The sequence below is a fragment of the Garra rufa genome, chromosome 15 (genome assembly GCF_049309525.1).
Source record: "Garra rufa chromosome 15, GarRuf1.0, whole genome shotgun sequence".
Taxonomy (NCBI): Eukaryota; Metazoa; Chordata; class Actinopteri; order Cypriniformes; family Cyprinidae; genus Garra; species Garra rufa.
Window position 1 is genome coordinate 16,552,409 of NC_133375.1, and position 27,104 is coordinate 16,579,512.

General features: G+C 41.9%; 1 protein-coding gene across 1 annotated transcript in view; it reads left to right on the top strand.

The window, feature by feature from the left end:
* The window catches only part of LOC141287665 (serine/threonine-protein kinase WNK2-like), a 77,102-nt gene that overhangs the window by 33,437 nt on the left and 16,561 nt on the right, over positions 1-27,104 (top strand). The window contains exons 6-26 of the mRNA XM_073819813.1: positions 4,253-4,472; positions 5,641-5,856; positions 8,989-9,174; positions 9,694-10,314; positions 11,181-11,720; positions 14,019-14,129; positions 14,265-14,696; positions 14,954-15,340; positions 16,010-16,059; positions 16,164-16,323; positions 16,445-16,561; positions 17,400-17,570; positions 17,783-17,834; positions 17,921-18,001; positions 18,086-18,717; positions 21,896-21,953; positions 22,495-22,568; positions 22,668-22,820; positions 25,029-25,411; positions 25,538-25,752; positions 26,511-26,711. Of these exons, the coding sequence (XP_073675914.1) occupies positions 4,253-4,472; positions 5,641-5,856; positions 8,989-9,174; positions 9,694-10,314; positions 11,181-11,720; positions 14,019-14,129; positions 14,265-14,696; positions 14,954-15,340; positions 16,010-16,059; positions 16,164-16,323; positions 16,445-16,561; positions 17,400-17,570; positions 17,783-17,834; positions 17,921-18,001; positions 18,086-18,717; positions 21,896-21,953; positions 22,495-22,568; positions 22,668-22,820; positions 25,029-25,411; positions 25,538-25,752; positions 26,511-26,711 (5,060 nt within the window). The remainder of the gene's footprint in view (positions 1-4,252; positions 4,473-5,640; positions 5,857-8,988; positions 9,175-9,693; positions 10,315-11,180; positions 11,721-14,018; positions 14,130-14,264; positions 14,697-14,953; positions 15,341-16,009; positions 16,060-16,163; positions 16,324-16,444; positions 16,562-17,399; positions 17,571-17,782; positions 17,835-17,920; positions 18,002-18,085; positions 18,718-21,895; positions 21,954-22,494; positions 22,569-22,667; positions 22,821-25,028; positions 25,412-25,537; positions 25,753-26,510; positions 26,712-27,104) is intronic.

The window sequence follows — 27,104 nt, forward strand, 5'->3', positions numbered from 1 at the left end:
GGGTGCAAACAGAAACTCATACAGTATGTCTCAAGTGAGTACACCCCTCACATTGCAGCTACCATTTTAGTATATCTTCTCAAGGGACAATACTATAGAAATGAAACGTATATTTTACTTATATTTTTGAGTAGTCAATATGCAGCTTGTATAGCAGTATACATTTACTGTCCTCTGAAAATAACTACAGCCATTATTGTCAAAATAGCTGGCAACAAAAGTGAGTACACCCTCAGTGAACTTGTCCAAAGTGTCAATATATTGTGTTAGCACCAATGTTATCTGGCACTGCCTTAATCATTCTGGGCATGGAATTGACCAGAGCTGCAGGTTGTTGATGGGATCCTCTTCCACTCCTCTATAATGACATCACAGAGCTGCTGGACGTTAGACACATGCTGCTTCTCCACCTTACGCTTGAGGATGCCCCACAGGTGCTTAATAGGGTTCAGGTCTGGAGACATACTTGGCCACTCCATCACCTTCACCCTCAGCTTCCTCAGCAAGGCAGTTGTTTTGGTGGTGAGTTTGTGATCATTGTCATGTTGGAAAACTGCGGTTCGGCCTAGTTTCTGGAGGGAAGGCATCATGTTCTGCTTCAGAATGTACAGTACATAATGGACTCCATGTTTCCCTCAATGAACTGCAGCTCCCCAGAACCAGCAGCACTCATGCAGCCCCCGACCATGATGCACCACCGCCATGATGACTGTAGACAAGACACCATTTTCTTGGTACTCCTCACCAGGGCATCTCCACACATGCTGGACACCATCTGAGCCAAACGTGTTTATCTTAGTCTCGTCAGACCACAGGACATGGTTCCAGTAGTTCATGCTCTTGGACAGGTTGTCTTCAGCAAACGGTTTGCAGGCTTTCTTGTGAGCCAGCTTCAGAAGAGGCTTCCTTCTGGACGACGCCTGTGCAAAACGACTTGTTGCAGTGTACGGCGTATGGTCTGAGCACTGACAAGCTGAATTCTACTTCTGCAACCTTTAAAGTAATGCTGGCAGCACTCATGCATCTGTTTTTGAAGCCAGGTTCTGCACCTGACGCACTTGCGTGGCCTGTTCTGAATGGAACCCATCTCGGAAAACCTCTGTATGACCCTGACCACTGTAGTGTAACTCTGACCACTGTAGTGTAACTCTGACCACTGTAGTGTAACTCTGACCACTGTAGAGTAACTCTGACCACTGTAGTGTAACTCTGATCACTGTAGAGTAACTCTGACCACTGTAGTGTAACTCTGACCACTGTAGTGTAACTCTGACCACTGTAGTGTAACTCTGACCACTGTAGTGTAACTCTGACCACTGTAGTGTAACTCTGACCACTGTAGTGTAACTCTGACCACTGTAGAGTAACTCTGACCACTGTAGTGTAACTCTGACCACTGTAGTGTAACTCTGACCACTGTAGAGTAACTCTGACCACTGTAGTGTAACTCTGACCACTGTAGAGTAACTCTGACCACTGTAGTGTAACTCTGACCACTGTAGAGTAACTCTGACCACTGTAGAGTAACTCTGACCACTGTAGAGTAACTCTGACCACTGTAGAGTAACTCTGACCACTGTAGTGTAACTCTGACCACTGTAGAGTAACTCTGACCACTGTAGAGTAACTCTGACCACTGTAGTGTAACTCTGACCACTGTAGTGTAACTCTGACCACTGTAGAGTAACTCTGACCACTGTAGTGTAACTCTGACCACTGTAGAGTAACTCTGACCACTGTAGAGTAACTCTGACCACTGTAGAGTAACTCTGACCACTGTAGTGTAACTCTGACCACTGTAGAGTAACTCTGACCACTGTAGAGTAACTCTGACCACTGTAGAGTAACTCTGACCACTGTAGAGTAACTCTGACCACTGTAGTGTAACTCTGACCACTGTAGAGTAACTCTGACCACTGTAGAGTAACTCTGACCACTGTAGTGTAACTCTGACCACTGTAGAGTAACTCTGACCACTGTAGTGTAACTCTGACCACTGTAGTGTAACTCTGACCACTGTAGAGTAACTCTGACCACTGTAGAGTAACTCTGACCACTGTAGTGTAACTCTGACCACTGTAGTGTAACTCTGACCACTGTAGAGTAACTCTGACCACTGTAGTGTAACTCTGACCACTGTAGTGTAACTCTGACCACTGTAGAGTAACTCTGACCACTGTAGTGTAACTCTGACCACTGTAGAGTAACTCTGACCACTGTAGTGTAACTCTGACCACTGTAGAGTAACTCTGACCACTGTAGTGTAACTCTGACCACTGTAGTGTAACTCTGACCACTGTAGAGTAACTCTGACCACTGTAGTGTAACTCTGATCACTGTAGAGTAACTCTGACCACTGTAGTGTAACTCTGACCACTGTAGTGTAACTCTGACCACTGTAGTGTAACTCTGACCACTGTAGTGTAACTCTGACCACTGTAGAGTAACTCTGACCACTGTAGTGTAACTCTGACCACTGTAGAGTAACTCTGACCACTGTAGTGTAACTCTGATCACTGTAGTGTAACTCTGACCACTGTAGTGTAACTCTGACCACTGTAGTGTAACTCTGACCACTGTAGTGTAACTCTGACCACTGTAGAGTAACTCTGACCACTGTAGAGTAACTCTGACCACTGTAGTGTAACTCTGACCACTGTAGAGTAACTCTGACCACTGTAGTGTAACTCTGACCACTGTAGAGTAACTCTGATCACTGTAGAGTAACTCTGATCACTGTAGAGTAACTCTGATCACTGTAGTGTAACTCTGACCACTGTAGTGTAACTCTGATCACTGTAGAGTAACTCTGATCACTGTAGTGTAACTCTGATCACTGTAGTGTAACTCTGATCACTGTAGAGTAACTCTGATCACTGTAGAGTAACTCTGATCACTGTAGTGTAACTCTGATCACTGTAGTGTAACTCTGATCACTGTAGAGTAACTCTGATCACTGTAGTGTAACTCTGATCACTGTAGTGTAACTCTGATCACTGTAGAGTAACTCTGATCACTGTAGTGTAACTCTGATCACTGTAGAGTAACTCTGATCACTGTAGTGTAACTCTGATCACTGTAGTGTAACTCTGACCACTGTAGTGTAACTCTGATCACTGTAGTGTAACTCTGATCACTGTAGTGTAACTCTGATCACTGTAGAGTAACTCTGATCACTGTAGTGTAACTCTGATCACTGTAGTGTAACTCTGACCACTGTAGTGTAACTCTGATCACTGTAGTGTAACTCTGATCACTGTAGTGTAACTCTGATCACTGTAGTGTAACTCTGATCACTGTAGAGTAACTCTGATCACTGTAGTGTAACTCTGATCACTGTAGAGTAACTCTGATCACTGTAGTGTAACTCTGATCACTGTAGTGTAACTCTGATCACTGTAGAGTAACTCTGATCACTGTAGTGTAACTCTGATCACTGTAGTGTAACTCTGATCACTGTAGAGTAACTCTGATCACTGTAGTGTAACTCTGACCACTGTAGTGTAACTCTGATCACTGTAGAGTAACTCTGATCACTGTAGTGTAACTCTGATCACTGTAGTGTAACTCTGATCACTGTAGAGTAACTCTGATCACTGTAGTGTAACTCTGATCACTGTAGTGTAACTCAGTTTCAGGGTGTTACTGAACCTATAATAGCCTTGGCCATCTTTGTGGAGAGCAACATTTCTAATTCTCAAATCCTCAGAGAGTTCTTTGTCATGAGATGCCATGTTGAACATCCAGTGGTCAGTATGAGAGAACTGTACTTAAAGCACCTCATTTTAACGGCTCTAATACAAGATACACAAGTTTGTATGGTCCTGTCAAGCAGATAAAACATAAACATGATGAATAGGACATGTGGCTTTGCATGATTAAACAACATACTGCTGTTAACACTTAGGGTGTACTCACTTTTGTTGCCAGCTATTTTGACAATATGTCGAGTTTTCAGAGGACAGTAAATCTATACTGCTATAAGCTGTACATTGACTACTCTAAAAATATATCCAAGTTTCATTTCTATAGTATTGTCCCTTGAGAAGATATACTAATACACTAGTTGCTGAAATGTTTTTTTGTGAGATACTTTGTATGTACATATATGTACAGTAGTTTGACTTTCTTAGATTGTAGCATTTCCTGAAGGTTACACACCTTGTGACCATTTGCTGAAGAAGAAACAATTTAATTGAAGTTTGTGCCCTCTTACGTCCAGTAACCGCTCCACCAACACTTTATTCAACAGTTACTCCATCAAGGACCTGCTGAATCACGCGTTCTTTGCGGAGGACACCGGCGTCAGGGTGGAACTGGCGGAGGAGGATGACGGCTTAAAGACGTCCATCGCACTGAAGCTGTGGGTGGAGGATCCTCGCAGGCTCAAGGGCAAATACAGGGATGGAGGAGCCATTGAGTTCACCTTCGACCTGGAAAAGGAGGTTCCTGAAGCCGTTGCGCAGGAGATGGTGCGTACAATCAGACCAGCAGTAATATTACTCTGTAATGATATCAAAGAGAAATAACTGTATTTGTGACAGATAGATCATGTGTGAATAACTTAGATCTGAATCCTGCGTTCTAACGTTTGCATCAGATGTGTCTATATTGGTATTATAACAACAAATTCACACATGGCTCATCCAGTCAGAAATTAGATTTAACTGTGGTATGTGAACACCACAAAAACAAACAGTGTGTGTTATGGCCTGTGAAATCTGATGTTTTCTTCCTGTTTCTGTGGTATCTTATCTGTGATATAGAGATATTTCCTGTCTCTATTGTGAAACACAGCTGAAAGGTCTTTAATAGAATAATTCAATGCTGGCTAGAGCATTATTCCATTAGAGAGGTGGACTGTATATTCCCTTAACAAACACCTCTCTGTCCACTTATAACCTCTGCCCATGAAGACATCTTCCTTTCCTGATTTTATTCAGCCGCTTCTTCAAGTCCTCAAGTTTGGTCACACTTGTTGAGATTTCATGAAAACCACCCTCGCTTTCCCGGGAACTCTGCATCACCTGCTTTAGATCTTACCAAACCGGTTCTGAGATTTTAATACAGGGGACACTTATGTTAAGCAGTCAAAGCCGCTTGAGCGCATTGTATATATTCAAACATGCGCTTAAGTACAGTATGTGACCTCCTGGACACGGTTCAGATTGGAAAATCCTTTTGCTGTAATCGCACGTTATGCAATCTGAGCCTTGTAGTGTGTGGGACATTTGCTGAAGGGAAAATGAGTCGGCAGCAGCTATTTTTACTGATTGCTGCAAACAGTCCAAAGGTTTCCTTGTTTCACCCTGTCAGCCGTTTGTTCACCAGACAGATATCGATCTTTCCAGTTTGACACACAAAACCCTTCATGGATGAATCTCACAAAAGCGCAACATTATGGCACAAAAACATTTTATTTTTATTTTTTTCAAACAATTGTTCTTGGTCTCATTAGTCATATTGGTTGTATGTTCCTTCTTTATATGTGCGGTGTCTCTAGTTTTAAGCTTTCCTTCACAGACAGTTTTTCTTAATTCTGTGATCTGCATTTCTCTGTTCCTAAAATAGAGCCCTCGCTTCTTTCTCTCTGCTCTAAAAATACATGTTCACACCAGCCCCCTCTTTTCCCTCCATCAGGTTGAGTCTGGTTTCTTTCATGAGAGCGATGCAAAGATAGTGGGCAAGTCTATCCGTGACAGAGTGGCTCTGATCAAATGGCGCAGGGAGAGGACGGTGCCGAGGGCCTTGCAGGGTGGCGTTGCTCCGGTCGTGGCAAGCGGGGCGGTACCCGTCCTCTGCGAACCGCCCTGTTTGGTGGATACTGAAGAGCCGGAAGTGGATCAGCATGTCCACGTTTGCCCACTCAGTGCCCGGACCACATCCACCACATGTAAGCATATGTGTTTGTGTAGGTTTAGGGTAAAACACAGCCATTATTAATAATTGGCCACTTGTAAGAATTGAGCATATTCGAATGATTTCTGAAGAATCATGTGACACTGAAGACTGGAGTAATGATGATGAAATGTTAGCTTTGATCACAGAAATCAATTACATTTTAACACACAGAAAACCGCTATTTTAAACTATTACTATTTCACAGTTTTTACTGTATTTGTCATAAAATAACTGCAGCCTTGGTGAGCAGAAGAGCTTTTAAGAAACTGTAAAAAAAAAAAAAACATAATTGTTTCAATATCTTTTCTGTGTCAAAATGGCAATTATTACCTTGGATTCAGAGTCGAGTTACAGGGGGGTAAAAATGACTTCAGAAAGATGGAAGCATCATAATATTATTTTTACACCGAGATCAGCAGGCCTGTTAGTAAAATTAGTTGACTTTAGCAATCTTTGTTGCATTATGTGTCACGTTGAGAAGGAGGAGATCTGGGTCCAAAATGCAGGGAAGAATATTTTAATTAAATACAAATAAACAAAACCAAAAGGCCAACACGGCACAACAGGACTTGAACCACAAACACACAAATAAACAAAACAGGAAACACGGTCAAGGAGTCAGATCAGGAACACAGAGAAACACACACAAAGACAGTGCAGACAGAATGAGCAGTGAGACATGAGCAGCTTTAAAGTCCGTATAATTGTGAACAGGTGTGAGTAAACGAGTGTAACGATCACAAGACAGGTGTGTACAATCAGGGAAGTGCAGTGCAAGGGGAACAGCGACCTCAGGTGGCTGAGGGAAAACCCCCAGCCCAGATCATGACATTATGTGCCAGTGGTCACCATTCAAAGTTGGGGCAACAGCACTTTAAAAATAATTTCCACAATGTTTTCATGACTGTAACTCAAGAGGTTTTAAAGATACAGTATCTTAATGCCCTTTTAGATATTAGGTCTTAACGAACGTTTATTTTGGCATCTTCATTTTTAAGGCTGTACATGAATTGGTTCGAGAGATATTGGAATTTCAATATGGCTCCAGGAGTAAATCATAAAATGTACACATTTTCTGTGGTCAAAAACCAAATGTGGGTCAATTTAAAAAAATATGATACTACTTTTCTTTTAACAAGAAATGTCTGAAGAACAAATAATGTTGAAACTTCCTTCTGTCAAGGCAACTGCATTGAACATACCAGTCCAATAAATATCCTTTTTCCAAAGTTTGCGTGCCTATAACTCAAGAGATTCTAGTTGTTAATAAACTTTTCTTTTGAAATCTTAAATTCTTAAGGCCCTACATCATTCAGTTCTGAAGATATGGGGATCTCAATGAGGCTACATGTTCTGAATGTTACCCATTTTCAGTGGTTGAAAACCAAATGTTGGTCACTTTGTATACAGCGGATACTTTATTTTATTTAAAGAACAATGTATGAAGAAAAAATAATGTCACAATTAGAATTGTATCTGGTTTCTCTCTATCAAAACAATTGTATAGAACATAGCTATTTGAGGTATGTTTTGTTTCTTTCCCAAATTTGTGTGCCTGTTACTCAAGAAGTATTAAAGTTATCTTAATATGATTTTAGATTCTGGTTCCTAAGAAACTTTACTTTTAGAATCTTGATTTTTAAGGCCCTGTATGGTTTAATCACAGAGATATCAATATCTCAATGAAGCTCCACGTCCAAATTTAGTATCCTACCCAATTTTAATGGTCAAAAATCAAATGTAGTTCAAACAATAAGCAAAAGAAAAGAAACCACACTTCCCTATGAGGCATGAGATTTGTTTCAAACATGTTACAATACTGCATGTTTAAACTCTTGGTAGCTTCAGAAGCTGTAAAAATGAACAAAATCCCATCTTGAAAATATCCCTGAAACTGATACATTATATAAAATCTTATGAATAGACTACAGAGAGCAAGGTTATGTGCCTTAACTTGATCATTTCAGTGCACTTTTAGCACTTCAGACAGGTGTGTTCTATGCAATTGTATATTGAATTACAATTCTAATTTCAACATAATTTCTTCTTTAGACATTGTTTTTTAAATGTTTAAGTGACCAAATTTGGTTTTCAACCACTGAAAATGGGTAATATTCAACAATCTGGACCTGGAGCCTCACTGAGATCCCCATATCTCTGGCACTGAATGATGTAGAACCCTGAATATTAAGAATCCAAAAGAAAACTTCATTAAAAACTAGAATCTAAAATCATATTGCCAAATCTTTATTAATTCTTGAGTCATAGGCACAGAAACTTTGGAAAAATATTTACGGCATTCAGACAGGTATGTTCAGTGCAATTGTTTTGACAGAAGGGTCTCCAGTTTTAACATTATTTGTTCTTCAGACATTCCTCTGTAGAAGAAAATAAGTATTGCATTTTTTTAAACTGACCCACATTTGGTTTTTGACCACTGAAAATGTTACATTTTAACGATTTGCTCCCGGAGCCATATTGAAATTTCAATATCTCTGGAACCAAATCTCATAGGGCATTAAATGAAATAAAGATACCAAAAGGAAAGTTTGTTAAGACTCGGTAGCTAAAAGGGCATTAAGATGTCTTTTATACTTCTGGAGTTACAGCCATGCAAACTTTGGGGGAAAAAAATTAAAAACGCTGTTTCCTATTTTTGAATGGTCACCATTGGCACATCATGCAACAAAGATCTACAAAATAGTGGATATCTCAGTAAATATTCATCCATGACATTTAATAGTTTGGCTTTCATCACTATACATGTTTATCTTTCTTCAGAAAGAAATATTTGCAAAATCAAAAATTTGAGCCAATGACCTCTGGTTGAGTTGACACAGAATGACCCTTTGGGAAATTCAGAATCTACCTATGAAAAGGTTAAAAATATTCAAATATCAGACTGTTGTGGAAATATAAACATGACACTCATTATGTTATCATTAATATCCCTTATGAGCTTAGTTTGTATAATAATCTCTAATCATTTGACAAATTTTCTTACCATGTAATCTGAGGCATGACTGAGTGGCACTGATATTGTCATAATAGTTGAAATAATCAGATGTTTTAGTTTGTTTGGTCCAGAATATTCCTAGTACATGTTTGTCCACTATCCGTCTCTCTCTAGCTGACAGTGGCATTGGTTCAACAGTGTACTCGGACTCCCACAGCAGCGGTCTGCACAGTGTCATATACCAGTCATTACAGGAATCTGTCTCCACAGCAACCCAGGAGGTCCGTATCACTTCCTCTTCTCTGTTACTGATGCACGTCAGAAGCCCTCACTCATATGTGTTTTCATTCCCCTGCTAGTGTGTGGAGTGTGTGTACACATGCATGCTTGTACCTGCATAGCTTTTAAATATAGACCATCATTTTGCAGCTGTGTATCTGGACCATGTTTTCCCCTAGTCATCAACCACTTCATTTATGCCTAGGGGTTTCTTTATTTTCCTTATGTAGCACGCATGATGATACGGTCTGTGTTTCAATCCCCGTTTTGTCAGTGGTGTTTGCTAATGCAGGCATTCTTCAATTTAGGTATTCCTCAAATCAGGAAGCTTGTTGAGGAAAGAAGTGCTGTTACTCTTATAAGCTGTAAAATTATCACATGGGTGATGATAAAAATTACAAAAAAAAAAAAAAAACATTTTAGCGCATTCAAACATTACAGTTTTCCTCCAATTTTTTTTTGTTTGTGTCATACTTTATTTCTTGTGTGTTATTAGCCCTGTGCTGGAGATCCTTGTTTGTCATGATAATAGTTGAGAGAAGTGACTTTTCTTCCAGGGTGCGCGTCATGACAGCTCTTCTGTAAATGAGTTAATCAGAAGTCAGGAGCGTCATCGTTTCCTGTTCCGACCCCCGAGTCCTTCCTCCTCACAAATACCAGGAAACCAATCAGAGTTGACAGAAGATGGATTCAGATGCTCTGGAAATTTACTGCTCATTCCTTCGCTTGTTACGACTCGTCGCCATAGCGACACATCAGTGGGGCCGTCCTCTGAGGCAAAGGGGGAGGAGCCTGTCTTCATAGCAGGTCAGGGGCGTCGGCTTTCTTTAAACCCCGCCCCTCACCAGCCGCCGCCCCCGTGTCAGGCCTGCCTGTCGTTATTCCTGTTTGGGACTTGTGCGGATAGAAAACATTCGCCCTTTACGCTTCCTCAGGTCCCTGGTGTCCGCAGGGGCTCCTTCAACGAGACCTGTGACCTCTCGCAGCTTAACAAATCTCTGGAGAGCATCACGGGTCACAGACATCAGCCTGCCTCGCTGATGAAGCCCGAAAGAGGGCAGTACCGGCCAGCGCGCAGCCACAGCGATGTGGGGCACACCTTGGAGACGCCTCGTGATGATCTGACGTCCCGTTGCAGGGCCAGTTTCTGTGGTGGCGAGCGCTCTCTGACTGACGCGGTAGGTCGCTCCGCTGGAGGACGCAGTCGCCCTGCTGCTTTAGAGGAAATGCTGTGGTGTTCTCCAGACTTTGCAGTGGTTCTGCTGTTGCTCCCTGGTGCCTGTAGGATTTAGTCTAACATGCTCAAATGCGTTCTTCTCCTCTACGCTTCCTCTCGGCGGCTGTAACCGTACTTGCCTGTCCTGCGGGTGCTGCCGTTCTCTAACAGAGGAGATCCCATTTTCCTCCGAAACACGCCCATTAACCACGCTTACGATATGCCTTATGTTAATGCTAACCTTCATGAACCCTTTCACTTAACCTGGTTGTGTGTGATCTGTATGCCTGCATATTACTCACTGTAGCAGCTGTCGGCGTGTGCTGTTTTGTGTGTACACATCAATCAAACATACTAGTCTTTGGGCCAGATTTACCAACAGTATGCATCTTTGACAAAAAAAAATACTGCACACACAACTGCTGATTATTGTATATACATGAAACATGTATGCTGATTAACTAAGGTTTGCACTAGTCAGTTTGCTGATATCTGTGGTCTCATTTAATGCCCAAAAAAGCATGTCTTAACCCATTGTGTGCCTGTTGTTAGTATATTACATGCATCTGATTATCACCAGCTCTGCCTGTTTGCGATTCTATGCTAATCTGTACTGCTTTTAGTGCAGTAGATTGTATTGGTCATTATGGAAATGATCTGGCTGCATCTCTGTTCTTTTTAATTTGTGTATTGTCAGGAGATCAACTGCACAACTTTCCACTCCCATCGGTGCTTAATGGAATTTGCCCTGTTTAGTAACTCTGGCCCATAGTTAGTGTTAAGGAATGGTGTATGTGGGTTCTCATTAGTTTGTTTCCTCTTCTGCAGTCTTCTGTTCTGAGAGTCCAAAGCCAGGCTGCACCTGCCGCCGCTCAACACGTGCAGACGTTTCCTCCTGGATCCTCAGAGACCCCCACGCAGGCCGTCGGACAGATTCTGTCTGCTCCCCAGCCTCTGGCACCTTTGCAGGGCATTTCAACTGCACCTCATACCGTCATACCGTCAGAGGTGAATGCGCAGGCCTATGTGCACCAACCTGCAGCGTCGCATCAGCCTGTCTCTGTGCCACAGAGTGTCATGGGTCCAAGTTATCACCCTGCCATAGCCGAGCTAGCCAATGCACACACATTTCCAGCCATGCAGCACACAGGAGTTGCAGCTGCACACAGTCTCCCATCTAAAACAGAAGCAGCACTGCATGCAGATCAGAGTTTTCAGAGCAGAGCTTCCAGCGTGCAGCATGTACCGCCGGCATCTGTGCAGCCTCAACTACATTTACAGCAACCCACTGCGAATGCCACAACAGATGGGCAACTCTGTGACTTCTCAAATGTGCAGCAGACAGGCCCTACACCTCCTGTCCCACAGGTATGCTTGCTTGTCTTTTTTAAATTAACTTTTATGTGAACCCCCTAGCACATGCATTCAATTCCTAGTATAATGATCTTATCAAGGTTTGAGGGAGTTCAGAAACTTGCTTTGGAGTGCTTTGTAAAGTTTCAGATCTTTTTCATGCACAAACAGCAACATTACACACTAATGGCAGTTAAAAAAATGTAAAAAAGTATAATGAGACCTTTTAAAGAAAAATTGGGGGTGTCCAATCCTGGAAATCTACCTCCCTGTAGAATTCAGCTCCAAGCCTGCTCCAAAACACTCCTGTAGTCAGGTTTTCCTGAAGATCTTAACCTTTTGGGGCCCTGAAGAACATCCCCTGACAGTTGTGCTTTTTCCAGTATCCTAATCAGCACAAACTGACCCCATCTGGTGTCGAAGACCACACTGGTGCGGTCTCTCTTTTTTTTTCTTTTTCTTTTTTCTTGATGACCATGAAAGGAACTAAAAATACTTGTACAGATAAGAATAAGGTATTGTTTGAAACTGCTAAGGGTCTACTTTTATTTGTGTCTAGTCATAGAAACAACAAAACAATTTGCTTTTGTAAAATAAAGAAAATACATTGTTTATTTCTCTTGTCACCTCTCTTCACAGAGACATAAATAAAACAACCTGAATCTCAGTGAATACATGCCTCACAAACATACACTACAGACCAAAAGTTTGAACACACCTTCTCATTCAAATGAATGATTTATTGGTTTATTAAAGTCTTTACTCTACATTTGTGCAGTTTTCAGTGGGTTAGTGATATTTTTTTTAAATATATGTAAATTAATAAATAAATGTTATATTTTATACAAAAACGTCTTTTTTATGTAAAATTCACTTTATAAAAGACCCACATTTCTAACTTTAATTCATGGGGATAACATGGATAATTTCACATGGTTTAGTGTAAGATTTTTGCCCAAAAGCTTGAAATGTCTACTTTTAAATTAAGTCACACGAAAGCAAATATTATCTGATAAAGTAATCTATATGAAACCAACACAAGCTCCAGTGTTCCCATCTAAACTCATTATCTCTGTGATCACACCCACGAGTGGCTCCGCTTTTCAAATTTAAAAAGTCCATGTGAGATGCACGGACATGTAAACGTCCACACCACCTCCGTAAACAAACCTGAAGATTCAAGTTAATCCGGGCCACTTTACCCCCACAATTTACCCCAGAAGAATAACATGATGCGACATGCAGCTTAATCCAGTGGGAGATATTATTCTGATTCTGAGTATGATTACTTGAGTTAGTTGTTATTGTGACATAACTTGTACACATTTTACCAGTTAGACTTCTCCTGACTACATGAATGAAATCAAGTGAAATATTTTAAAATGTCTGTCATTTCATTGTATCTAAATGCCCCACAATACCAGGATTGTTTTTCAAAAAATAAATAAACGTTTTATCAAAAATAAAACCACAAGTTATAAAAGTCGTATGAGTGTTTACACAGGGTGTCTAAGAATGTTTGATGCAAAGGTGTTTTACTGTTCAAGTCTTATTGTTTAGATCAGTTCAATGAACACTTTAGAACATGTTCAATCATGTGTCCTTGACCTTCACTGTGTATATTTTGATTTATACTGTGTTGTAAATAAAACACAAATAATCAAAACCCCCATTATTTTACTCTTCCCTTATTCTTTCTTACCTGCTTCACAAACACATTACTTGCTGATGGCTCATTATGGGAAGCCCTTTGTCTCCTAGGTGTGAATCAGTAAATATGCATGACCATTGTCACTCCCTCGCATACAGCTTTTCTATTTTTAATTTGTAGTAAATACTCTAGTCTACCACATCTGATTCTCAAAAGTCTTGTGAACAAATGTTCTGTACATGTTTTATGGTCATATTTCAGTGACTTAATTTTAGTTTTTTCACTAACCACACATAAAAGTTGTTTTTTCAAAAACATAAGCATGTTTCATGCTGGTCACATATTATAGTAGCCCACTTTGTGCTGATTACAGTATAATCAGACTTTAGCCACTGATGTAAGATACTGGGGGAAAAACACATGTCAGGGCACGTCAAAACCCCCTCAGACCCCCAGATGGTTAATCAGCTGCTTTAGATGCATTTTAGGGTTGGAGCTGAACTTTGCTTGAATGGGGTTCTCCATGAGCAGGACTGGACACCCCTACTCTAGACTAACTTTACCAGACATGAGTGACTTATATCTGTAAACCTGCTCTGGGTTTTCTTGCATCCTCTTGTTTTTCTCTTTGCAAACTTTTATTTCTTTCTCTATCCTGTTAGCTCTCCATTCAGACACAGCTAATGGACGGCTGGCAGCAAGGAGGACAGTCCACCTCCAGTCTGCTGACACAACCTGTTCCCCCTCCAAAGGCCCCAGCTTACCTTGCACAGGTACATCCTTCTGCCGGCTCTTCTGCTTCTTTGGATGCTTGTTTTGTGTAAACAGTCCATTGTATAAATGACTTTTGACTGGCCAAATTTGGTTATTCTTCCCATGCTACAATGCGCTTTTGTCTCCTCCTCCAGTTACCTTCCATTAACACAGCTCAGTCCGTCGGGACCACTCTTCCTGGATGTGACTCGTATCCCGCCTGCTTTCCCTCAGTGCAGTCGTCCCTCAGTCTCCCAGTCCCGACACACCCCGACATCTCGCCAGTGTCGTGTTCGCAGATAGAGAGCTCTGCGCTCACCCAGTACCCCCACCTGTCCTCCACCTCCCCCATACCCACACAGTGTCCTGCCCCACCCTTTGCTGCTTCAGTGTTCACGCCTCCAGTTCCCACAATTCACCAGTACCAGCAGGCCTATTCTGCTGCCCAGCAGCCCACTGTAAACACCATGGCCACTCTCTGCCAACAAACCCACAGTCAGGCCACATCCACAATGCACCAAAGCCTCCACCCCTCTCCAAACCCCGCCTCCATGTGTGTTGGAGTCCCTCCCACTAAACAAGCCCAGGTAGGGTATATCAGTGTCTTAAAGGGATAGTTCACATGAAAATTACAGTTTTTAAACCATTTACCCGCCTGTTCCAAATTATGTGCCGTTATTTGTCCGTCTTTTCTAACATGCATCAAACACGTTCCTACTGGTGCATAATGTTTTGAATAGTTACCGAATTTTGAATGACAATGGAAATGTCTACCTCTCCATACATATTCAGTATCAATATTCAAATTTAAATTTTGTATTTTGAAAAACCTTTAATTTTTCAGGAAACCTTGTCCATCCAACTCCAAACTGCTCATGTGGACCAGAACTCTTCCAGTGGCTCTGATCATGTCCATATCTCTCAGATGATGACCCACTTGAGCTCCAGTGTCCCGTCCCAGAGCAGCCATAATGCACCTCAGCCTCCTACAATACCGCAGCTCTCACCCTATAGACCTGTCCTCGACACCTTTGGCTCTGCTGTACCCGTGGACCAAAACCAGACTCCTCAGCACACGAGCCAAGCGTCTTTACCCAGCATCCCGCATTCAGGTGCCGGTGCCAGCCTGAGTCAGCAGAACCTTGCGGGCAGCAGCAGTGTTACTTCAGCACTGCAGCAGCAGCCCAGCACCAGCGGATGTGGAGGAGCTCCCACTGAGATATTCACTGAGGTGAAACTCTAGGAATATAGGCTCAGTATCATCATGCTGCCTTTAGAGATGTCTTATTTTTAGATTTAACTCAAAGGCAGCATTTTCTTCTGTATCCTTGTGGTAAAGGCAATCCCATAATACAACAACAAGCTCCAAACACCATTAGTGATGTGTACAGTACATGCAGTGGGTACGTAAAAGAGGGATGATTGTCATGAGTGGGGTGTTTTCATATTTCTTCATGAAACCGGAGGAGCTTGGTTTTTAAATCACTCAGTTGCACTCAAGCACCCAAGGCTGTCAGCAGAAATTATCCCAATACATTGGGAGCATTACATTCTTAAGGACTTTCCGCTTACATTTCTTTTCAGGAGAAATAAAAAAAATGTGCTTTTATAGATAAATATAAAAATGACTTTAATTTCCAAAAAAACCTAACCAGTTAGAAGTAAAACGTCTCCCCCATTTCCAGCTCTGTGTTTACAGCTACAAACAGTTTTGATGATGCATTGTGTAAGGTGGACAAGAATCTCATAGATTATTATGAATCCAATTAATAGACTGTCTTACCCAAATTTTGTCAGTGTTGATTTGATTTTTATATATAGCCTAGCAACACGATAAAGGCAGTCTCTATTGAAATAATGTGCTATTGCTGTTAAATCCATTGCCTTCTGTGCACTTTAGGAGCATGTTGCTGATAAACAGGCAGCACCAGCTGGGTCCACTTATGACAGGTGGGTTTCTGTTCACAGATCAGTGCCATACTCTCTGCATGCTTTCAGAGTTACTTGCCTTATGCACGCAGAGGCTCAGTGATTGGCTCTTGGCTCTTTTGCAGTATAAACTCAGACGCCACATCCGGTAAAGAGATGAGCGATGGGAACGAGGGCACCAGCAGAGCTCGAAGTGAATCACGAGTACGGAAACCCAATCGCAAAACCTCCCGCACCCGCTCTCGCCAAGACAAGATCAACAGAACCAAACTCACCATGATCAAAGTGAGTGTGGACAGATGAAGAATGTCCAAATATGATTTGTGAGGCTTATAACTGTTTGAGGCATTAAGATTGTAATATTTTTGAAGTTTCTGTAGTTATATTGTCTGTATCTGTGTGACAGGTGTGTGACACAGGAGATAAGATGGTGGAGTGTCAGCTAGAGACTCATAACCATAAGATGGTGACATTCAAGTTTGATCTTGATGGAGATGCTCCAGAGGAGATTGCCACATATATGGTGAGATCTTCCCCTCTACCTCCTCTCTCCCTCCCTATATGGCCTTCCTTTCTTCTGGCAAACCTTTAGAGATGATGTGTTTCAAATCACAGGACATCATTGCCTGTTTAATCATAAATAAAGTACTTTCACGTTTTCATAAATTTATTATTTTATTTATTCTAAATAGTCTACAGCCATCAGTGAAAATATTCATAACATAACGATTTAGTTAAAAACAAAAAACAAAAACATGAAACAGTTGAACTGAAATGACTGACTCTAGATTCTGTGTGGTTATTAAGCTGCACGCAGAGCTGCTATATCCAGAACATGTTTTATTAATGCATAAGGTTGCAACATTGCTTAGCAGACCTGAACTAACTCCACTTTGTGTCTAAAATACACCCAGCAACAGCACAAGATGTGCACTTCTCATTTTTTTAAATCATAAATGCACAATTGTGTGTGGTTAGTAGTGCTGTTATTTGTCTTTTGCAAATAACACCTCTGTTTTTGTTCTGCTGTCTGTGAGCCTATCAGAACACAACACACTTTTTTTATATACCAAACCCTTTAGTTCAGAACCACAGCATTAGTGCATTATTGACATGGGAGATGTTGATATGTTCAGCTTACTAATATTTTAAATATTGTGGGTTTCAATAGATAATGGATGGATCTAAATAAACATCTAAGATTTGATCACCTGTTTTTTTAAATGTGTTTTTTGGTTGTGGGACAGCCGTTAGCTCAATGAATCCTTATTGGTAGATATGCAGTACTGTATCTGCTTGACCTGGATGTCCTACAGAGATGACTGAGCTCAAACTGCTGGTTTTTGTTTATGTTCCTCCAGGTTGAGAATGAGTTTATTCTGTTGCTGGAGCGGGAGATGTTCATTGAGCAGCTGAAGGAAATCATGGATAAAGCAGAGGATATTCTGAATGAGGATGCTGAGGGTGAGAAGGCCTCCGTCCAGACCTCACCGCTCCACCAGACACCCGTCACAGCAGACTCCGGCCCACAGGTCAGAAAATCATAGTGCTTTCTTAAGCGCAGAATCAACTTTGTTTTGGTGGCTGTGATTTGTGTCATGAATGAGCTGCATTTTCATGTGTGTAGAGAAACCTGAATGTTTAGAAAAGTGCTGCTGTGAGTTTGTGTGCCATCTAGTGGTTAAGAGGAAAATGAAATCAAACCCAGCATCACCAAACTGAACTGGTTGTTTTCTCTATTCAGGGGTCAAAACCTGAGCGCACACAGTCTGACCAGCTAGTCTATAAACAGAACGGTAAGACTAGAACACATCATGTCATACAGGACTCACTGTTATTACTGTAGGATGAGCATTAACCCACAGTCTGCCTTGATCTGCAGTGCTTCACACTGGAAAGCGCTGGTTCATCATCTGTCCTGTGGCTGAAACTTCCGCGCCTGACAAAGAAGAGGCCGCCACAAGTAATTCAGTACACTGTGTATTTTTTACATTAATTCATATGCACTTACAAATGATTATCTCACATAATTACTTGTGTTTTCCAGACCCAGAGAGCTCCTCCACATCTCAAGCGCAGAATGTCAACACAACCAGCACAAAACCTCTGCAGAAACAGCCATCAGTGTCACAGATGGCCCTCTCTGAGGTTGCTCCGTTGGCCGAGGGCCCTCCGGCTGCGTGTTCGGCAGGTGTATCTGTGGTTTCTGACATCCCGTGCTGTCCTATTGTGCCTCCTGTTTCGCTTGATGACGCTGCTCAGAAAGTCACAGAGGCCCCTCAGCAGCCCCCCGCTCACACCAGCAGCCCTGGAGCAGAGCCGCCTGTGAACCAGAGCCAGAACCAACCCGTGGTGCTGCAGCAGCCCTTTGCCACGCCCACTCCACAGACTACTGTCAGCAGCTGCCAATCGCAGCCTCAGAGCCCCACCCATCAGCCCCAGAGCGCTCTGCACGGCACGTCGGCGCAGGTGCAGCCGGGAGAATCGGATGGGGAAGGGCCGCCCAGGCTAGAGTTTGCAGACAGAACGATAAAGACTCTGGATGAGAAACTGCGAAACCTTTTGTACCAAGAGTACCACCCCTCACAAACCACGAGCTCGGCCTCCGAGCCGCCCGGATCACCGCCGTTGTCCGACAGTCAAGGCAGTGACTGTGCCGTGAGGAAAGCGGAAAAACTGGTAAAAGTCAATCTTCACCATTTTCACAAACTACATTGGTGTGAAAAAGTGTTGAAAATTTTTTTTGGCATGTTTGTCACACTTTAATGTTTCAAATCATCAAAGAAAACACAAGTAAACTAAACATGCAGTTTTTGAATTAATTTTTTATATTATGAAGGGAAAACAAAATCCAAACCCACATGACCCTGTTTGAAAGTGTTTGTCCCCTAAACTTAATAACTGGTTGGGCCACCCTTAGTCTCGCGTAGCCAGACCTTCAGACTGACGGCTGAAGGTCTGGAACTCATGGCAGCTTTCATTGGCCAAGTTCCACCCATAAGACCGTTTGATCGACATGTCAAACAACCAATCACAGTTCGTTTCGTTCAGCGTCACGTTTCTGTGTGTGGAAATGCCCCCACAACAATAGACTGGCATGCAACAAGTCAGTCAAGTCAAGTCACCTTTATTTATATAGCGCTTTTAACAATACAGATTGTGTCAAAGCAACTGAACAGTATTTAAACAGCACAATAGTGTGTAAGTAACGCATTATTGTAAATAATCAATTTTCAGTTAAAGTTCAGTTCAAATAGTATACAGTCATTGAAATAACCAGCATTGAAAGATAACGAAGAAGAGGGAGAACAAGCAGTAAGTTAGTAATTTGTTTGCGAACGTTGCATATGTGTATAACAACAATGGCGTCTGCATAAGCACCTTTTAGCAAAACGCCGAGTAAATCAGTCTGCGCTTTGTTTCCCGGCGGACCGAAAATAAACGCAACACTCGCGTCTTCTGGAAATCCGGTCAAATTCAACTAATCAGATGATGACTTCGACATTCCTGAAGTGTTTCCAGTTAAGTGTACCATATGCATCAGACGTTTAGCCAACGTTCCGTGGGCGTGACGTTTGAGGCTGAGACTAGGCCACCCTTAGCAGCAACAACTTCAGTCAAGCCTTTGCGATAACTTGCATTGAGTCTGTTACAGCGCTGTGCAGGAATTTTGGCCCACTCATCTTGGCAGAATTGTTGTAATTCAGCCACATTGGAGAGTTTTCGAGCATGAATCGTCTTTTTAAGGTCATGCCACAGCATCTCAATAGGATTCAGGTCAGGACTTTGACTAGGCCACTCCAAAGACTACATTTTGTTTTTCTTCAGCCATTCAGAGGTGGATTTGCTGATGCGTTTTGGATCATTGTCCTGCTGCAGAACCCAAGTTCGCTTCAGCTTGAGGTCACGAACAGATGGTCGGACATTGTCCTTCAGGATTTTTTGGTAGACAGCAGAATTCATGGTTCCATTTATCACAGCAAGTCTTCCAGGTCCAGAAGCAACAAAACAGCCCCAGACGATCACATTACCACCACCAGATTTTACTGTTGGTATGATGCTATTTTCTGAAATGCTGTGTTACTTTTACGCCAGATGTAATGGGACACACACCTTGCAAAAAGTTCAACTTTTGTCTCCTCAATCCACAGAGTATTTTCCCAAAAGTCTTGGGGATCATCAAGATGTGTTCTGGCAAAACTGAGATGAGCCTTTATGTTCTATTGGCTCAGCAGAGATTTTCGTCTTGGAACTCTGGCATGCAGGCCAGATATTGTTGTGGGGTCTTTTGTGACCTCTTGGATGAGTCGTCGCTGCGCTCTTGGGGTAATTTTGGTCGGCCGGCCACTGCTGGGAAGGTTCACCACTGTTCCATGTTTTCGCCATTTGTGGATAATGGCTCTCACTGTGGTTCGCTGGAGGCCCAAAGCTTTAGAAATGGCTTTATAACCTTTTCCAGACTGATCTCAATTACTTTCTTTCTCATTTGTTCCTGAATTTCTTTGGATCTTAACATGATGTACAGCTTTGGAGGATCTTTTGGTCTACTTCACTTTGTCAGGCAGGTCCTATTTAAGTGATTTCTTGACTGCGAACAGGTGTGGCAGTAATCAGGCCTGGGTGTGGATAGAGAAACTGAACTCGGGTGTGATAAATCACAGTTGTTGTTTTCACACAGGGCCATTTGGGTTTGAATTTTGTTTTCTCTTTATAAAAATAAGTTGTGTTTACTTGTGTTATCTTTGGTTAATATTTAAACTTGTTTGATGATCTGAAACATTAAAGTGTGAAAAACATACAAAAAAATAAAAAATCAGGAAAGGCGGCCAAAACTTTTTCACACCACTGTATATGAGAAGGGATTTTTTTGATAAAAAAAAAAAAAAGCTAAACTATTCAGGTGTAATCATAAATTGTTTTTGTATGCTTATACATTTTTCAGTCTCAGAAACTTGGATACACATCACACTGCTTATTTTGAGTTGTATGTGAGTGGTGATACAGATACAGGTTTATGATTCTCTCCGGAAACGGCTTCTGGAAGCATGCTGTGGGCGGAGCTAAAGAGTCACAAGCACTTGTTCACCGATTGCTAACAAAACCACAGAAATTTGATGCAGTTTCACTTACCGCCTTCAGTTCTGAATCATGACCGGGATCCTTCATTGCTGGAAACGCTCTGTCTTTCAGTTTTGAATGATGTGCAAATCTTGCATTAAACTGGGCCTTGTTTATAAAACATCACTGAATTGACGGGAACAATCAAACACTCTTGTGAAACTCCGTTGCTGCCCCGGAACAACAAACTGCATCCAGTGTTCATGTAATGCTGGGTTCTTTAGGAAGCTGAACAAGGTTATCTTTCCTTGAGCCAAAACACACTTCTTTGGAGTCATTCTTCTCTTTGGTCTCTGTGTGCACGCATATTCTTCTGGGAGAAATGCCCATACGAGGAATTCGCTCTTCATGATGTCATGAAGAACCATGATCAAAAAAAACTTTCTAAAACTTGTACAAACCCAAAAGAAGTGTGTTTGACACAGAAATACTCAGTCATACATCCAAATTGAAACTTTGGCAATTTTTAGCATGAATCCAACTCTTCAACAGTATAAATAACTCTGAATGCATGAAATGGCATTTGACCCCCCTCCCCCCTTAATAAAAGTAAATGTCTTTTTTGTTTTGTCAAATTGTGAATTTAAAAAAAAAATATCCCTTTAAAAGCACCAGAAGAGTGGAAATGGCCAAATGAACTGTACATCTGTCAACTGGTTTCCATTAGTTCTGTTATTTTCTGAAGAAAGTTTGTACCGTATATCTAAGTTTTTCTTTTTACTTTGTGTGTTCTTAATAGCCACAGATTCCAGAGAGGTCCGACAGTCTCGGGACCTTGAGTGATTCTGCCGTTGCCCGTAAGTGAATGTGTGTTTGTGTGTGAGCATTAGCATGATAATCTAAGCCACATTTCCAGCATCGGGCCAAACAGTTCTAAGAATGGTTCCAGTTATGTTTCCACTCGAGCTCAGTTTGGCACAGCACTATAAGGAACTGTTCTCAGCCCGGTTAGCTGATGTGTGTAGTGTCGACAGGATTGGTCACTTGTTTGTTGTCTGGCTTCTGTCTCTAGCTGGCCAAATGCTCCATTTGAGCAAAGAAAAATCAGATCATTCTCCTAATGCGGTCACTATTTACTTCTCATGCTGTGTGTAAACACATGCGTTTCCAACAGCTGACGTGCCTTTATTATGAGCTCTGTTATCAGCCCCACAGTGGAAAACAGAACCATAACCGTGCTGCCTGGGATGAGTCGGCACTGAATGGAATTAAGTGAGGAAAACAGTTTGGCCTGATTCTAGATATGCTGCAGACTACAAGAAATTGTCATAATTGGCTTGACAGTTGATCAACTGTTGTTGTTGTGCTTTTTGGTTTTGTTTTCCAAATGTCGATCAGCCTTCAAAAGAATTCTGACCAGAAAAGACTCTGGGGCCACTTCTGCTACGCACACATCCAAGAGCCACATCCAGGTTAACAGTGAATTTTTAAAAATACATTTTTAATGATATATATGGTTCTCTGAAATGAATGATCATAGTTTGATAGTGTTTTGCGTTTGTGTGCTGTAGGTTGCGCCGACAGATTCTGACGTGTCTTCTCACAATGGTGGAGATCATGTGGTTGATCTTGAATCTGCTGGTGTTCCTGTAATCGAGAACGGACACAGATCCACATCAAAGTCACAAAGCAACCGTTACTCGGCACCTCCTGACTTTTATCAGGTTTGTCTAAAGCAGAGGGTATGTGTAAGATAGCATACTGGCATACTACCTGTATAGTTTGTGGAAAATCTAAAATATATTGTGCACAGTAACGCCAATATAACCTACATATGTTCACCTATATCTCTTTCTTGACTCATTAGCCCCTTTCAAACTAAAGCAGCTTCATGAATGTAAATGTTTGATACAATAATGAAATCATCAACAAAAAGACTGACCACATATGCCCCTCTATGTTCACAAAAGCCAGGAGGCTTAGCCGTTTAGAGGTTATTGCCAGTTAATGATGTCACAGAATTTAATTAATAATTTGAAACTGTTGTGTGAATGGTGCTTTACCGGTAAAAAGATGGAACATTTTTGTATTTACTGGTAAAGTCATTCCGGCAATTTACTGGTAATACTGTGTAAAAGGGGCTATTATTTGATCAGACTGTCAGTGGTTAAGAGATGTTTGCCCACAATTAGATAATAAATGCTGAATAAGTGAATTTATAGGATGCCACTTAACATAAACATACAGTATGTCACAAAAATGTGTACACCTCTCACATTTCAGCAACCATTTTAGTATCTTCTCAAGGGACAATACTATAGAAATGAAACTTGGATATATTTTAGAGTAGTCAATGTGCAGCTTGTATAGCAGCTGTGCCCTGAAAGTATTTTTGTCAAAATAGCTGGCAACAAAAGTGTTATTTTATATATTTTGTGTTGCACCGTTGTTATCTGGCACTGCCTTAATTATCCTGGGCATGGAATTCTGGGATTCTCTTCCACTCCTCTATAATAACATCACAGAGCTGCTGGACGTTAGACACATGGTGCTTCTCCACCTTACGCTTGAGGATGCCACACAGGTGCTTAATAGGGTTCAGGTCTGAAGACATACTTGGCCACCCCATCACCTTCACCCTCAGCTTCCTCAGCAAGGCAGTTGTCATCTTGGAGGTGTGTTTGGCATGGTTATTTTTAAAAACTGCCGATTGGCCTAGTTTCTGGACGGAAGGCATCATGTTCTGCTACAGTGGACCAATGTACGGTACATAATGGAGTCCATGTTTCCCTCAATGAACTGCAGCTCACCAGAACCAGCAGCACTCATGCAGCCCCAGACCATGATGCACCACCACCATGATGACTGTAGACAAGACACAATGTTCTAGGTACTCCTCACCAGGGCATCTCCACACATGCTGGACACCATCTGAGCCAAACAAGTTTATCTTAGTCTCATCAGACCACAGGACATGGTTCCAGTAGTTCATGCTCTTGGACAGGTTGTCTTCAGTAAACTGTTTGCAGGCTTTCTTGTGAGCCAGCTTCAGAAGAGGCTTCCTTCTGGGATGACGCCTGTGCAAACCGACTTGTTGCAGTGTGCGGCGTATGGTCTGAGCACTGACAAGCTGACCTTCTACTTCTGCAACCTTTAAAGTAATGCTGGCAGCACTCATGCATCTGTTTTTTGAATCCAGGTTCTGCACCTGATGCACAGAACGAGTGCTCAACTTTGTTGATCGACCCTTGCGAGGCCTGTTCTGAATGGAACCCATCTTGGAAAGCCTCTGTATGACCCTGACCACTGTAGTGTAACTTTGTTTCAGGGTGTTACTGAACGTCTAATAGCCTTGGCCATCTTTGTGGAGAGCAACAATTCTAATCCTCAGAGAGTTCTTTGTCATGAGATGCCATGTTGAACATCCAGTGGTCAGTATGAGAGAATTGTACTTAAAGCACCTAATTTTAACGGCTCTAATACAAGATACACAAGTTTGTATGGTGCTGTCCAGCAAATAAAAACATAAGCATGATGAATAGGACATGTGGCTTTGCATGGTTAAACAACATACTGCTGTTATGCTGTACTTAGGGTGTACTCACTTTTGTTGCCAGCTATTTTGACAATAATGGCTGTATGTTGAGTTATTTTCAGAGGACAGTAAATCTATACTGCTATACAAGCTGCATATTGACTACTCTAAAATATATCCAAGTTTCATTTCTCTAGTATTGACCCTTGAGAAGATACACTAAAATGTTTGCTGAAATGTGAGGTATACTCGCTTTTGTGAGATACTGTAAGTCATGTGACAGCAATGTTGCACAATACTTTTTGAAATGTTACTGTTTGACATTTATTTTTTTGTTTAGATTTACTTGCATACATTTTGTTCTTTTGTGTGTGAAATTTACATTTGTTTTCTTCAGGACACAACTACTTCCTTTCCAGAGGCCAGACCCCCAATGCCTTGCACTCAGAGCTCACTGTCAGCAGATGGAACGGTGCAGTGTCTGTCCTCTGACTCAGGAGAGGAGGATCAGAGCGAGGCTCCATCCATTAAGCCCTCATCTCCAGCTCCGGCCCCATCTGAGTGCAGCGGCGGTGACTTCATGAAGCGGGCGGTGGCGTTCCTCCGGCGCTCGGGTCAGAGCAGCAGCGTCCAAAGCTCTGATTCGCCTCCTTGTCCTCTGGTGAACGGACACGCCCCGTCGGCTAGCGGCCGCGCCCACTCTGCTTACGTCAGCAGTGATAATGACTCTGAATTTGAGGACGCTGATATGAAACGAGAGCTGCAGAAACTGAGAGAGAAGTGAGTAAAGCTGCGTGTAAACCTAATCTTCAATCTTCATTGACCCTCTATTATTTTAAATACAGGTAATACACTTTTCTCCAAATAAGAGGATGAAAACCATTACATAATGTCTTATGTCTGCAGGCACATGAAGGAGATCTCTGAGCTTCAGGCTCATCAGAGAGGAGAGATCGAGCAGTTGTATTCTCGGTTAGGTCGACCTGTTCCTCCCAGCGTGGGGTTCCTGCACGCAGTGCCGCCTACAGGCCGCCGCCGCAGAGCATCCAAACACAAGCTAAAAGGAAGCCGACTGCTCAATCCCATGGTGCAGCAGCTTAGGAACCGAAGCAACAGCTCTAGTATGTATGCGAGAGTTTGAGTGTGCCGGAGTACCAGCTTTAAAATGACAAAGAGTGGTCTCATTATATTTGGAACACCCAGGAAAATGGTCAACAGAGTGCTATCTGGCTCTGAATAGAGAGTCATTTACATTTAAAGTAAATTAAGTACATTTTAAATGCAAGTAGTTTTTTGATCTGCAAAACCTGTCACCACAATGTACATTTTATTGTCAATTCGAGTATTGTAAGGTTCAAGTATTAGAAGACCTTTCCCCAACATGATGTATGATTTGAGGAATTAATCATGTCTGATCTTGGTGGATGTACCGATAATGCCCTGTAAAAGTTATTGTATAAAGGTTTCACCCCTCAGAGGAGGTTTGGACCTGGTCAAAAGTCCAAAAGTCTGTTATGGGAATTCTCTAAATTTTATCAGTTCAAAAAGATAAAGTATTCTGAGTCTGAACAGCCTAAAGGTCTGTGCCAAATTTGGTGGTCATTGCATAACAGCTCTAGGATGAGTTACTGTTGGGTCTCAGATGAAGCTTAAATTGTAGATCTTTGTGTTGGTTTTGCAAAACAATTATATTATTAATTGTACAAATAATTACATTTTAATTTTAAATTACATTACTCCAGTTTTATGCAAACTGTGCATTTTTGTATTTTAATTTGTCTCAATTCTTTTAAACACTGAAATGAAAGGTAGATTTTCTAGGTAAATCACACTATAAAATCCCAGATTGTCACCGTCAACCATCTGCATTCCCCTGTAGCTGAGACGTGCTCCAGTGTGTCGGGGTCTCCGGTCAAGAGCTCGGTTCTGGGTAACAGCTCGGTAGGTTCCAGCACAGCCACGCTGAGCCCAGTGTCAGAACCGCTGGAGCCGGTCCAGACTCAGCAGCCCTGCTCACTCAAGGGCTCTCTATCCTCTGACAACATCTATGGTCCCACCGCGCACACAGCACCCAGACAAGGTGAACACACTCACATGGCTGTTATCTACAATAGCCCGTCAAGCATATACTGCTGTACTGTACATATTTGCTGTAAATGCATCTGCCGCTGCTCTAACCAGCCACGGTGCAACAAATATCTAACGTCCACTTTCCTCATTGAAAGCAAAACTGCATCATGTAGTAACAATCACAGCGATTATATGTGAAAACTGATACAATTAGGTGAAGCGAGACTTCAGTGTTTGGAGTTGCCCTAATCAACACACATAGAAACCAAACCATATGATTTATTGCTCAATACACGTGACGCCGCCTGGCTTGGACGCAGTGTGTCAGACATTTATAGTTGATATGCAGAAGATAAAGGTGTCAGAGTTGCCTCTCTGAACGGTGTATCATGTCTTTCTCCTT